The sequence below is a fragment of the Suncus etruscus genome, chromosome Y, assembly GCF_024139225.1.
Source record: "Suncus etruscus isolate mSunEtr1 chromosome Y, mSunEtr1.pri.cur, whole genome shotgun sequence".
NCBI lineage: Eukaryota > Metazoa > Chordata > Mammalia > Eulipotyphla > Soricidae > Suncus > Suncus etruscus.
The window spans coordinates 1288450-1301139 of NC_064869.1; the positions used below are offsets into that span (position 1 = coordinate 1288450).

General features: G+C 37.6%; 1 protein-coding gene across 1 annotated transcript in view; it reads left to right on the forward strand.

The window, feature by feature from the left end:
- LOC126000414 (lysine-specific demethylase 6A-like) overlaps positions 1-12690 on the forward strand; it is a 199751-nt gene that overhangs the window by 117477 nt on the left and 69584 nt on the right. Inside the window, 3 exon segments of the mRNA XM_049767715.1 lie at positions 5918-6047; positions 8829-8934; positions 9879-10084. Of these exon segments, the coding sequence (XP_049623672.1) occupies positions 5918-6047; positions 8829-8934; positions 9879-10084 (442 nt within the window).

Sequence of the window (12690 nt, forward strand, 5' to 3'; positions counted from 1 at the left end):
ACAATGCTTTGGAAGTATTGCCATTTTAATGATGCTAATTCTCCCAAACCACAAACAGAGTATATGTCTCCATTTGTATGTTGTTGTTTATGTTTCTTGAAGCTGTGTTTTGTAGCTTTCTTTGTTTAGGTCCTTCACGTCTTGTTAAGTTGACTTCAATATATTTGAGTTTCTCTGACACGATTGTGAATGGGATTGTGGTATGGGGAATTTTTTTTTTGTTAGTTTGTTTTTTGTTTTTGTTTTTGCTTTTTTTTAATTTTGGATCACACTCGACAATGCTCAGGGGTCACGCCTGGCTCTATGCTCAGAAGTCACTCCTGGCAGGCTCAGGAGACCCAGATTTGAACCACCTTCCTGATGCATGCAAGGCAAAAGACTTACCTCCATGCGCTCTCTCCAGCCTGGGATTGTGTTTTAATTTTCATTTTTCTCTTTATCATTATTAGTGTATAATGAGGCCATTGATTTTTGTTTGTTTGGTTTTGGTTTTGGGTCACACCCAGCAGCGCTCAGGGGTTACTCCTGGCTCTATGCTCAGAAGTCACTCCTGGCAGGCTCAGGAGACCCAGATTTGAACCACCTTCCTGATGCATGCAAGGCAAAGGACTTACTTTCATGCTATCTCTCCAGCCTGGGATTGTGTTTTAATTTTCATTTTCTCTTTATCATTATTAGTGTATAATGAGGCCATTGATTTTTGTTTGTTTGGTTTTGGTTTTGGGTCACACCCAGCAGCGCTCAGGGGTTACTCCTGGTTCTACACTCAGAAATCCTCCTGGCAGGCTTAGGGACCATTTGGGTTGAAGGGATTCAAACCACTGTCATTCTGCATGCAAGGCAAATGCCTTATCTCCATGCTATCTCTCTGGCCCTGAGGCCATTTATTTTTGTGTGTTAATTTTGTAGCTTATAGTTTGATTTTCGGGCTACACCCAGCAGTGCTCTGCTCTCTGCTCAGAATCCACTCCTGGCAGGCTCTGGGGCCATGTGGATGCTGGGAATGGAACCTGGGTTCTTCTGGAGTTGGCCACATGAAAGGCAAATGCTCTGCCACTGTGCTATTAGCAGTTATTTTCAATTTTTGTTGGCCCTTCATTGCATACATAATTATGTAATCAGTGTCCTTGATTACTAAGAAATGACCTTCTTTGTATTTTGATAACCTTTTAAGCCTAAGGTTTATGTTATATGACCACCCCAGCCTTTCTAAAGAAGTTATTTGCTTGAAAACTTGATTGTCTTCTCTATTTTTACTTTGAATCTTTATTTGTCATAGCATTCAATCTTGTTTACTGGGGCATCAAAATGTTGGTTTCAAATTTCTGATCCATTTTACCAATTGGTTTTCTCAATTGGTGCATTTATTCCAGTGACTTTGAGAGATAAACATTATGGGATTTTGTGCCATCTTCTTGTTGAAGTTTTTTATGTTTGTGGGATTTATTCATCTTAATGTAATCCTCATTTAAGGTTTGTTTTGAGTCTGTAAAATTTCTAAGCTGTTTTGAAAGTCTGAAAGTCTGGTTATTGGTATGTTGTATTAATTGAGTTTTTGTTTTTCACTATATTTACACCAGTACCTTTTTTGGACTTGTATGTTTGCTTGGATAAATCTGCTGTATGTATGTATGTGTATCTATATATATATATATTTTTTTTTTTTTTTTGGTTTGGGGGCCACACCCAGTGACACACAAGGGTTGTTCGTGGCTTGAGGCATCAAATGGAATGATGTTAATTGAACCCTGTTTTGTCCTGGATCAGCCTGTTGCAAGGCAAAGGTCCTACAACTGCACTATTGCTCCAGCCCCATAATCTGCTATAATTCTTGAGGAGTCTTCTTTTAGATATTCGGCTTTCAGATTTATATCTCTTATTTCTGTGAGTGGAATGTATTCAGTGGTGCTTTGATTTGGATCTTTTTCAGCTGTAATTCTTTGTTGTTGAGCATGTGGGTGCAAACATTTGATGCCTCAGGAAACTTCTCAGCAAGGATGTCTATGTCAGTTGCCTCTTTGTAGAAGTTTTTTTTTAGCTCTCTGGACCCCAATGATTCTTAATTTTTTTCTCTTGAATGTTTTTTTTTTGGTTTTTGGGCCACACCCGGTGACGCTCAGGGGTTACTCCTGGCTATGCGCTCAGAAGTCGCTCCTGGCTTGGGGGACCATATGGGACGCCGGGGGATAGAACCGAGGTCCGTCCTAGGCTAGCGCAGGCAAGGCAGGCACCTTACCTCTAGCGCCACCGCCCGGCCCCTTTTCTCTTGAATTTATCCCAAGTTCTGTTATCGTCAACTGACATATTGAGAAAAATTTTCATCTTTTGTTAATTTATTTTAAGTCTCGTTTCAGTGTCTTTTGTTTTCTGGAATTATTATGCCATTTATTGTACAGCTTGCTGATTCTGTCCTCAGGAACTGTTACTTTGCTTGTGAGGCCTTCCATTGAGTTTTTTCCTGGGCCAGCCAAGTTTTCAATCATAATTTCTGTTTGAAGTTTTCTTATTGCGAGTCTCATATCCTCTTTAGTCTTACTAGCTCTCCATTTCATGATTTCTTTGAGTTCTTTGAAAATTCTTAACATTTCCTTTCAAGTCCTAATCAGAGACAATCAGAGAGGCAGCTAATGTTACAGAGTCTATATAGGTGACCAAAGTTAATTGGCTCTTAATAACAAACATCTTCATTTACTAAATATGTTGGGATTCTATGTTGCTATGTCATTGTTACCTTTGTAAGGTGGTGTAAATTTTTATGTTTGTGGTGGGGCTTCATGCTGGTGGTGGAGTGAAGCAGATTTAACTAAGTTCAAAATGAAGCTTTAGTCCAAATTCTACCATTGCCTAAAGTTGTTGTCTTTGCTTCATGTCACTTGATCTTTCTTTTTCCCAATCAGTCTTTTCTCTGTGCACTCACCTCTACCCACAATGGCTGGTTTGAGTACAAATGCTGCCCCACAGCCTGCAGTCACTGCTGCTTCTGCCAGTCAGTAGTTATTTTCTGGCTATACTCTTGTCTAGACTCTGTGCAGTGTTCATTTATTTTGGTTTCAGTTGCTGGCCACACTCAAATGACTCCTGGCAATGCACTATTTAAGGTACTCAGGAGACAGTATGGTATTTTGGGGATCCAGTCCATTCAGAAACATGCAGAGTACTCATTTTATTGATTGTACTGTCTCTTCAGCTTCCCAGTACTTTTGTTTATAATGACCTACTTATATTATTTCAAAAATAATAGTTAAAATCTTATATTTAATTTGTAAAGCTTTTAAGTATTTGGAAAGATTGCTGTAGTCCTATAGTAAATTTATTGATGACTTACTGTATAATGGTATTATAGTTTTAGCTCATTGTTTTAATTTTTAAGACAATCATTTATAAAAATTAACTTTTAATATAAACTATTTATAAGTCATTTATCATATAGTTGACATATTTGACACCAATTGAGATATGGTTATTCTTTCTGGGGGGGGATCGCACAAATACAAAGACACACAGACAGACATGGAGACAGACAAAAGTGGGAAAAGGATTCCAGCCAAGTCCAAACTCAATTTCAATTTATTTAAACTCAAGGCCTGGCTTATATATATTTTTTGTGGGCATAGTTCTGCTCGTATCTATAGAACAGCCAAATTGTTCAAATAACAGGACCCATTAACAAATGAGATGGAATGTGTGGATAATGAGCTCTGTCTCTATCAGGTCAGGATGTACTGATAATGGAACCTATCTCCGGCAGGGAGGATATACAAATAAGATGACCTTAAATGTTTACATTTAATTCTCGAGGCTACCTGCTTTATGGCTCTCTGTTTGGTGCCCTTAAATCTTAAATGGTTAACATTCAATTCTCAAGGCTGCCTGCAGGTGGCATATACAAATAAGGTGACCTTAAATGTTTATATTTCATTCTCGAGGCTACCAGCTTTGAGCAAACACAAGGTCCTTCATTTTAACTAAGTAGTCTGCCTGTTCTAAGGGCCTCCCTACATGTGTCTATTATTATGAATGAAAATATTATAAATTAAAATTAAGAAAACCTACCGCAACAAGAAGATTTTTGAAAACTTTTTTTCTCATTTATTTCATTAAATCTTTGTCAGAAAGCTTACTGTGCTATTGTGCTAGTTGGTCTTTCTGTTACTTCTTTTGTTTCTGATTAATTAGCGTCTTCCTGTCAGGATGACAGTATTAAGAAAAATGCATGGCCCCAAGAGCATTCTTGTAGTGCAATGATTCCATTCCCTATGACTGATATTGTGTGTTTTGTGGGATGTGTTTTTAGAATATCAACCTTTCAGAGCTATGAAAATGGGGTGATGGGTTTGGTACCCACACTCAAAAAAATGTCCTGGTATACCTGATTTTGAACAGATTTGTGCCTCTACATAAAGTTGCATATTAGTAGTGAAGTAGGCCCTTTGTGAAACAGCGATTATGTCTGTGATGATGCAGCTGGCATGGCTTCAGCAGGGCTAGAACTTGGCTTACACTTCCCTGGGACTGACAAATTAAGGTGCTCAGCCAGCATATCTATGATTTTTCACAGCTTGGTAAACATCTTTTATAAGAATAGAGTGAGACTATGGAGCTGGCTGCCTGAGACATGGCAATTGCATTTGTGTGTATTGACTTAATGAATAAAAATTACAGAGTGAAGCATTTCAGTTTTGTGATGTTATTGAATCACTGGACTACTCCTGGCAGTTCGCTTAATGTTGGGGTTGTCTTTAAAATGCTAGGAACAGGGACCAGAATGATGATGCAAACGGCAAGGTGTCTGCCTTGCCTGTACTAGCCTAAAATAGACCGCGGTTTTATCCCCCTGGCATCCCATATGGTCCTCCAAGCCAGGAGCGATTTCTTAGCCCATAGCCAGGAGTAACACCTGAGTGTTACCGGGTGTGATCCAACGAGCAAAAAAAAAAAAAAAAAAAAAAATGCTGGAACACTATTTGCAATAGCCAGAATCTAGAAATAATCCAAAACTTCCAAGAACAGAAAAGTGGATAAAGAAACTGAGGTCCATCTGCACAATGGAATATGTAGCTATTAGGAAAGTGAAGTCATATAATTTGCATATATATATATGAATGGATTTGGCTGGAGAGTATTATGCTGAACGAAGGAAAGTGAAAGAGGAAAAAAAAGTCTCATTCATTTGTGTGACATAAGAAAAGAAAGAGTTTGGTAATAATATCCAAAGACAATAGAGATGAGGGATTAGGAGGATCAGTTCATGTTAGGAAGTTCCCCACAAATAGTGGAGGAGTGCATTTGGGCAGGAAGGAACACTATGACAATGATAATTGAAAATGAGCACTTGGGACAAAAATTGGTCACTGAAGAGAGAGAAAATGGTAGGCATGATACCCTTCAGTAACAATATTGCATGTCTTGAGAGAGAGAGAGAGAGAGAGAGAGAGAGAGAGAGAGAGAGAGAGAAGAGAAGAGAAGAGAGGTGGGAGGGTGGGTGGGAAACTTGGCATTGGTGGTGGAAATCGTATTCAGTGTCTTGAAATTTAATCATGAACAACTTTGTGTCTAAAAAAAACTTAAATTATCAAGAACCTTGTAACCCTGGTTTTTAAATAAAGAGAAATATATAAAATGTTGGCAGCAAGCTACCATTGACAGTAGTGCTAATGAATCTCAGGTACATATCTGGTACTATTTCCCTGGATTCTGAAAGTCATACTGATTTTAGAAATAAGCTGATATTTTTAATTTGATTAGATATTTTTATTTATTAGATAATATTTGTCAATGTCTCGTGTTACATGGGTTGATATTTTAATTTGCTTAGATTTAACACAGAAAAACATAGCATGCTAAGTTCTGATTTTTTTAAAATGAGTAGAAAAATTTGAATTTATTAAATAACCCTATGTTTTTCTTTTTTAAACAGGAATCTTGGTAAAAATGGCTTGTCTAATAATTGCATTTTGTTAGATAAATGTCCACCTCCAAGACCACCACCTTCACCATATCCTCCTTTGCCAAAGGACAAGTTGAATCCACCCACCCCTAGTATTTATGTGAGTTTAGTGATTAATTATAAAGAAATGACATGTCTGAACTTTCCTGATTTTTTTTAAATTTACTTTAAAAACCAATATATATGTTTCTTTCTTTTTTGTTTTTTTTTTTTGGTTTTTTTTGTTTTTGGTTTTGGTTTTTGGGTCACACCTGGCAGCACTCAGGGGTTACTCCTGACTCTACTCTCAGAAATAGCTCCTGGCAGTCTTGGGGGACCATATGGAATGCCAGGATTCGACTTACCATCTTCTGCATGCAAGGCAAATGCACTACCTCCATGCTATCTCTCCAACCCCTGTGTATGTTTTTTAAGGAAAATTTTGAATTTACTTTAATTCTGGGGGCTACTTTTTGTTTCTAGTTCACACCTGGTGGACCTAAAACAAAATGCACTAAATAATTCTAATCATGGCAGAGCTTGGGGGCATATGGGGAGCTGGGGGCTAGGGATTAAACCTCTGCCAGTTATCTCTCAAGGCCTAGTTTTCACTTTAAGAATCATTGTAATCTTGTTCTTGTCAGTAATGGCTACAACTGGATATTTTTATAAAATATCAGATTTATTATTTGGTCAGTATTGAATCTTGTAGTGTTTATTCTGTACCTTTGAATCATCTTTCCGGACAAAATTCTCAAATTTTGGATATTTTGGAAAATTATATCTGTTACTCCAGAGGATGACAAATGATATTCTCTCATCCTATTACCTGTCTTTGAAAAGTCATTTATGTTTATGATATTTATGACTGCTTTGACCAGATAGATAAAATCAGTTGTTACAAAGGAAGATTTGTTTTTACTTATTTTGAAATTAAAAATATTGATGTGTTAAAAATAATTTCTTTTGTTGCCAGTTGCTACTATTCTGTATAATGAAAATTAATTTTAAAAAAGCTAAAAATTGAAGATATTTAGGAATAATTTAATAATATGTATCTATGGAGTTGCCCTATATTCTTCAACACTGCAGAATGTGTCTTCAATTAAGAAAAAAAGGAAAAGGTTGGCCCAAGATACAGTATAGTGGGTAAAGACTTGCCTAACCACCTGGGTTTGATCCTGGAACTGCTCTGATAACAACCAGTAGTGTATAGAGAAATCTGCTGTGAATGACCCCCAAATCAAAAAATGTGAAGAAATTAGAATAATCGGGGGCTAGCACAGTCACTCTTCCAAGCTTGAGATATAGTGTCAGTCCCCAAATACATATTCCTTAGATACCTGCTAGTGTTTTATAAGTGGAACTGGGGAGAAGGATTAAAACACTTTTTTTTTTTTGGGCCACACCCAGCGTTGCTCAGGGGTTACTCCTGGCTATCTGTTCAGAAATAGCTCCTGGCAGGCACGGGGGACCATATGGGACACTGGGATTCGAACCAACCACCTTTGGTCCTGGATCAGCTACTTGCAAGGCAAACGCCACTGTGCTATCTCTCCGGGCCCAAAAACACTTTATTTTTATGTCATAGACCCAAAATTTAAGCTTCAGAATCTTAATCTTACTTCTAAATGTGGACCTCAAAAAAATGAAGATACAAAACAAGTATTTTACAGATAAAAGAGAAGTTTGGAAGTTTAATATTTCTTTACCCAAATCTTAATATATTATATCATATAGTAAGCAAAATTTTGTAGTTTGGCATATACCTAATTGTTCTTAGGACTAAATCCTGACCTTATGTTCAGACATCACTATTTGAGATGCTCAGGAGTAATATAATGTAGGCACTTGATCCTGCGTACTCTGCAATCAAAGGAAGTATTTTAATCCCCCATATCCAGATTCTGTTGAAATTATTTGCTGAAGACCTGAGGTTCAGAGTGTTAGAATTTATTGCATGCAAGAGATTCAGATTTAGTCCCTAGCATGAAACTCTAAAATTCGTCCAAGTGCATTGTTGTGTATGTTCTCCAACATTATTCCCCTGAAAAATGTACTAATTATTCTATCTAGGTGATTCACAGAAAAGATTTTATGAGGTTAGTAATTATTAAGTCAATAAAATAATATAAATTAGTTGATTCAAACCAATGATTTTTGCGATCACCTAATAGAGAGATAATGACACATAGCTTGTGACCAAACCTGATCAATTCTAGCTCCTGAGCATTGCCAGGAGTTGTACTGGAGTATATGAGAACAGACCCTTAGCACCTTCAGGGTGAATGTGGAACTGCATTCTCAGACTTACATTGAAGGTAATCTGGTTTATTAATAATTGCCTGAAATAACATGGGTTATTCCAGAACTACTTGAAAAAGATCCTAATGATATGGGGGCGATTGCCTACATCCAGTGATGCTCTAGGATTTTCCTGGCTCTTCACTCAGAAATTATGCCTTTAGTGTTTGAAGGGGCCTTTTAGGAGACTGGGGATCAAACGTGGGTTGATCTTTTCTAAATGATATAACTGCTGTCTTATTCCAGCTCCTCATACTGTATTTTGCAGGAGAATTTTATATACTTTTTTTAATAGCAATAAAGGACTGAAGTTCAAGTACAATGGGCAAGTGCCTTGCATACAACTAATTATCTGTGTTGGATCTCAGCTTTCTATATTATTCCCCAAACACAGCTAAGAGTGACTCCTGAGCTGAGCTAAGAATAATACAAAACACTGCCAAATCTACGAAAACTCAAAACCAAAACAAAACAATGATCTGAAAATTCTAACTTTCTAATTAGATGTATTGCACCCATGAAGATGCTTTTTGATGAAAAAGGGTATGGGTATTTTCAATATGATTATGAGAGCTAATAGAATATTTTAATTTTACAGTTGGAAAATAAGCGTGATGCTTTCTTTCCTCCATTACATCAATTTTGTACAAATCCCAAAAATCCTGTAACTGTAATACGTGGCCTTGCTGGGGCTCTTAAATTAGGTAAGGTTGTCTTTGTTGTATCTTTGTTTTTAACTTTGAAAGTCTTTTTTCCCTTACATCTTTACAGTCCTGGGAAAATATTTGCTTTTCCAGCTCATAAACTGGTGTTGGAACAAAGAATATTAATTGACTTCTGCACAAAGATGACTCATGAATTCATGAAGAATTATACTCAGTTATACTCAGACTGTATTGAGTAATACAGGCACAAGTTTTGCATATGATCTGGTACAGTTCCTTAATATCACATAGTTCTTCATCAATATAATCCAAAATACAGCTATAAAGTGTTTTAAGTTCCACACAGACTGTCCACACAGCATTGTATTGTAGTGCTCTTGCAGTAACTGCTTGCATATTTGACCCTATACCTCCTTAAACTCTGCTTAGGACCCCACAACCCAAAATGTTTTTTAAAAATTGCAAAAATTACCTTCCCTTAACATTGTTTTCTGTATGTTTTCATATCTTTAAAAATTCCATGCCTTTATTGGTAATTTTCTCACTTTTGTCAGCTTTTAGCGTTTCAAGACCTATCTTTTTTCAGTATTTAACTAATTCTTTTCATGATTCTTCTATAAATATTGCATCTCAAATATTAATAGGCTGATGGGCAGTACCTTTGTTCTGTTTTTGATGCACAGTCAGCATGTTCAGGGCTTTCTCCTGATTGCACTTAGGAATTAACTCCTGATAGTGCTAAGGAAATCAAATGGGATGGTGGGGCTCAACCCAGTTTATTGTATGCAAGATTAGCACCCTGCCCACTCAACCCACTCTTCTATTCTCTCCAGTCCCAATAGTCATCACCTATAACATAAATTTTAAAACATTACTTAAAGAATAAATGTAGTTCTATAAAGTTGCTTTTAATAAAACTAATATACTTCTGAATTGCTTACTGGGACAGATAAAATTTTACTTACTGTTATTTCTTTATTAAGATCTTGGACTCTTCTCTACCAAAACATTGGTAGAAACTAATAATGAACATTTGGTCGAAGTGAGAACACAGTTATTGCAACCAGCAGATGAAAACTGGGATCCCACTGGAACAAAGAAGATCTGGCGGTGTGAAAATAATAGATCTCATACCACTATTGCTAAGTATGCACAATATCAGGTTTCCTCCTTTCAAGAATCATTGAAAGTAAGTTAGTATTATTGGCATTTTGAATAATGCATGTATATTATAGTATTACTAACTATTAAGAGCTGTATTCACCAAGAATTTAATATATCAAGATTGATGACAAGCACAGACAGTTTCAGGAAAAGTGGGAGATGCAGTATTTCTTTGTTAAGCACAGGGGCATCCCCCCATGTCTTATTTGCTCAGAGAAAGTTGCAGTGCACAAGGAATACAATTTGAAATGCCATTATTCAACGAAACATGCTGAGGAATGTGCAAAATATCAAGGAAATGAGAGAGCCACGTGGGTGGGCCAATCTTAAAGCATGTCTAATGAGGCAACAAGATTTCTTTTAAGAAAGCAACCAAAGAGAATGTTGCATCAGTTGAAGCTAGTTACATGGTTAGTGAGATGATTGCTAAGGCAGGGAAACCATTTACAGAAGGAGAGTTTGATAAAAAATGCATGTTACATGCTGCAAGTATTATCTGTCCAGAAAAGAAAGGTCAATTTAGCAAAATCAGCCTTTCTGCCAACGCTGTGACAGAGCGCATTTCTGACATGTCAAGTGACATTTATCATCAACTGTGTGAGAAAGCCAAATGTTTTGATGCATACTCAGTTTCTCTTGACGAGGGCACAGATATTACAGACACTGCACAGCTCACAATTTATATTCATGGTGTTGATTGCAATTTTGAATTGACAAAGGAGCTGCTCACTATAATTCCAATGCATGGCCAGACCACTGCTAATGAAATATCTTGGCATCTGTATGAGGCCATTGAGAATGCAGGTTTGCCATGGAAGAGGTTTGTTGGAATAATAACCGATGGAGCACCATCGATGACAGGGCGGAAAATGGACTGGTGGTACTTGTTCAAAAAAAACTTGAAGAGGAGAGGGTAGAGAAGGCCATTGCTCTTCACTGCATTATCCATGAGCAGGCCCTTTGCAGTAAATGCCTGCCGTGTGACAATGTGATGTCATTGTGAAATGCATCAACCAAATCAGATCCAGGGGCTTAAAGTACAGGAGGTTTCTGCTTTTTTAGAGGAAATGGAGTCAGAATATGGAGATATGCTCTATTTCACCAAGGTACGTTGGCTCAGCAGGGGAAATGTCCTGAAAAGATTTTTTGAGTTGAGAGAAGAAGTGAAAACCTTCATGGAGAAGGATGGGAATGCTATTTCTGAGTTGAGTGATCACAAATGGCTCATGGACTTAGCTTTTTTTTTTTTTTTTTTTTTGATTTTTGGGCCACACCCGGTAATGCTCAGGGGTTACTCCTGGCTATGTGCTCAGAAGTTGCTCCTGGCTTGGGGGACCATATGGGACACCGGGGGATCGAACCGCGGTCCGTCCAAGGCTAGCGCAGGCAAGGCAGGCACATTACCTTTAGCGCCACCGCCCGGCCCCATGGACTCAGCTTTTCTTGTTGACATCACACATAAGCTGAATGTACTAAACAAGATGTAACAAGGCCCAGGGCAGCTTATTAGTGCTGCCTATGACAGCAAAACTTGTGTTATGGAAATCCCAACTCTCTCAGACAAATCTTTGCCATTTCCCAGCATGCAAGGAACTTGTGGATGCAGGCATACCATTCAGAGGTGAGAAATATATTGATGCTATTTTTAAGCTAGAGAAGAAATTTGATCAGAGATTTGCAGACTTCAAAAAGCACAGAGCCACTTTCCAAATTTTTGTGGACCCCTTTTCCTTTCATGTGCAAGATGCCCCTCCTGTGCTTCAAATGGAGCTCATTTACCTGCAATGCAACTCTGATCTCAAAGCCAAGTTCAGGGAGATTAGTGGAAAAGCAGACATACATGGGCAGTTTTTGAGAGAATTGCTTCCCAGCTTCCCTGAGCTTTTCCAAATGTTCAAGCGCACCATGTGCCTTTTTGGGAGCACATATTTGTGTGAAAAGTTATTCTCCACATTGAACTTCAGTAAGTCAAAGTACAGGTCTAGACTTAATGATGTTCATCTTCAAGCCATACTGAGGGTCTCAACTGCTTCCTCTCTAAAGCCAAATGTGGTTCAGATTTGTGAGAAGAAGCGCTCTCAAGTCTCTGGCAGCAAGGAATAGGCAAAAGATGCCATGTTCAGAAGAACTGTTCATGAGCTTCACTCAAAGTTCTATTCATGTTCAGAATAAATAATTAAAACAGTTAATAATAACATATGAGGACTTTTTTGTGTGTGTGAAATCCCTTATGCAGCCCTGCCTCATTCCGACTTTGCCTCCTGTGGCCCCCAGATTTGAGTTTGAAACCCCTGATTTACAGTGTGGAATACTGCATAACTGTTAGGCAAAAAATTATAGCTATTAGACAAAATGAAGTAATGAAATTTGCTTAGACATGGATAGACAAAGTATGAATCAATGAAATGAGTTACACAGACAGAACAGTTTGGACCCACAAGATTTAAGAATAGTACACAAAGACAGTAAAAGTGAGGATCAAGAGGATTGCCTCTTCTATCTTAGGAAGCTTGGCACAAAAGGAAAGAGTGCAGTTAGGGCAGAAGAGAGACACCATTATGACATTGACTGTTGGAAATATTGCTCTAAAACAAGAAATGAACTAGCTTCTAATGAGAGTAAATTGGTATG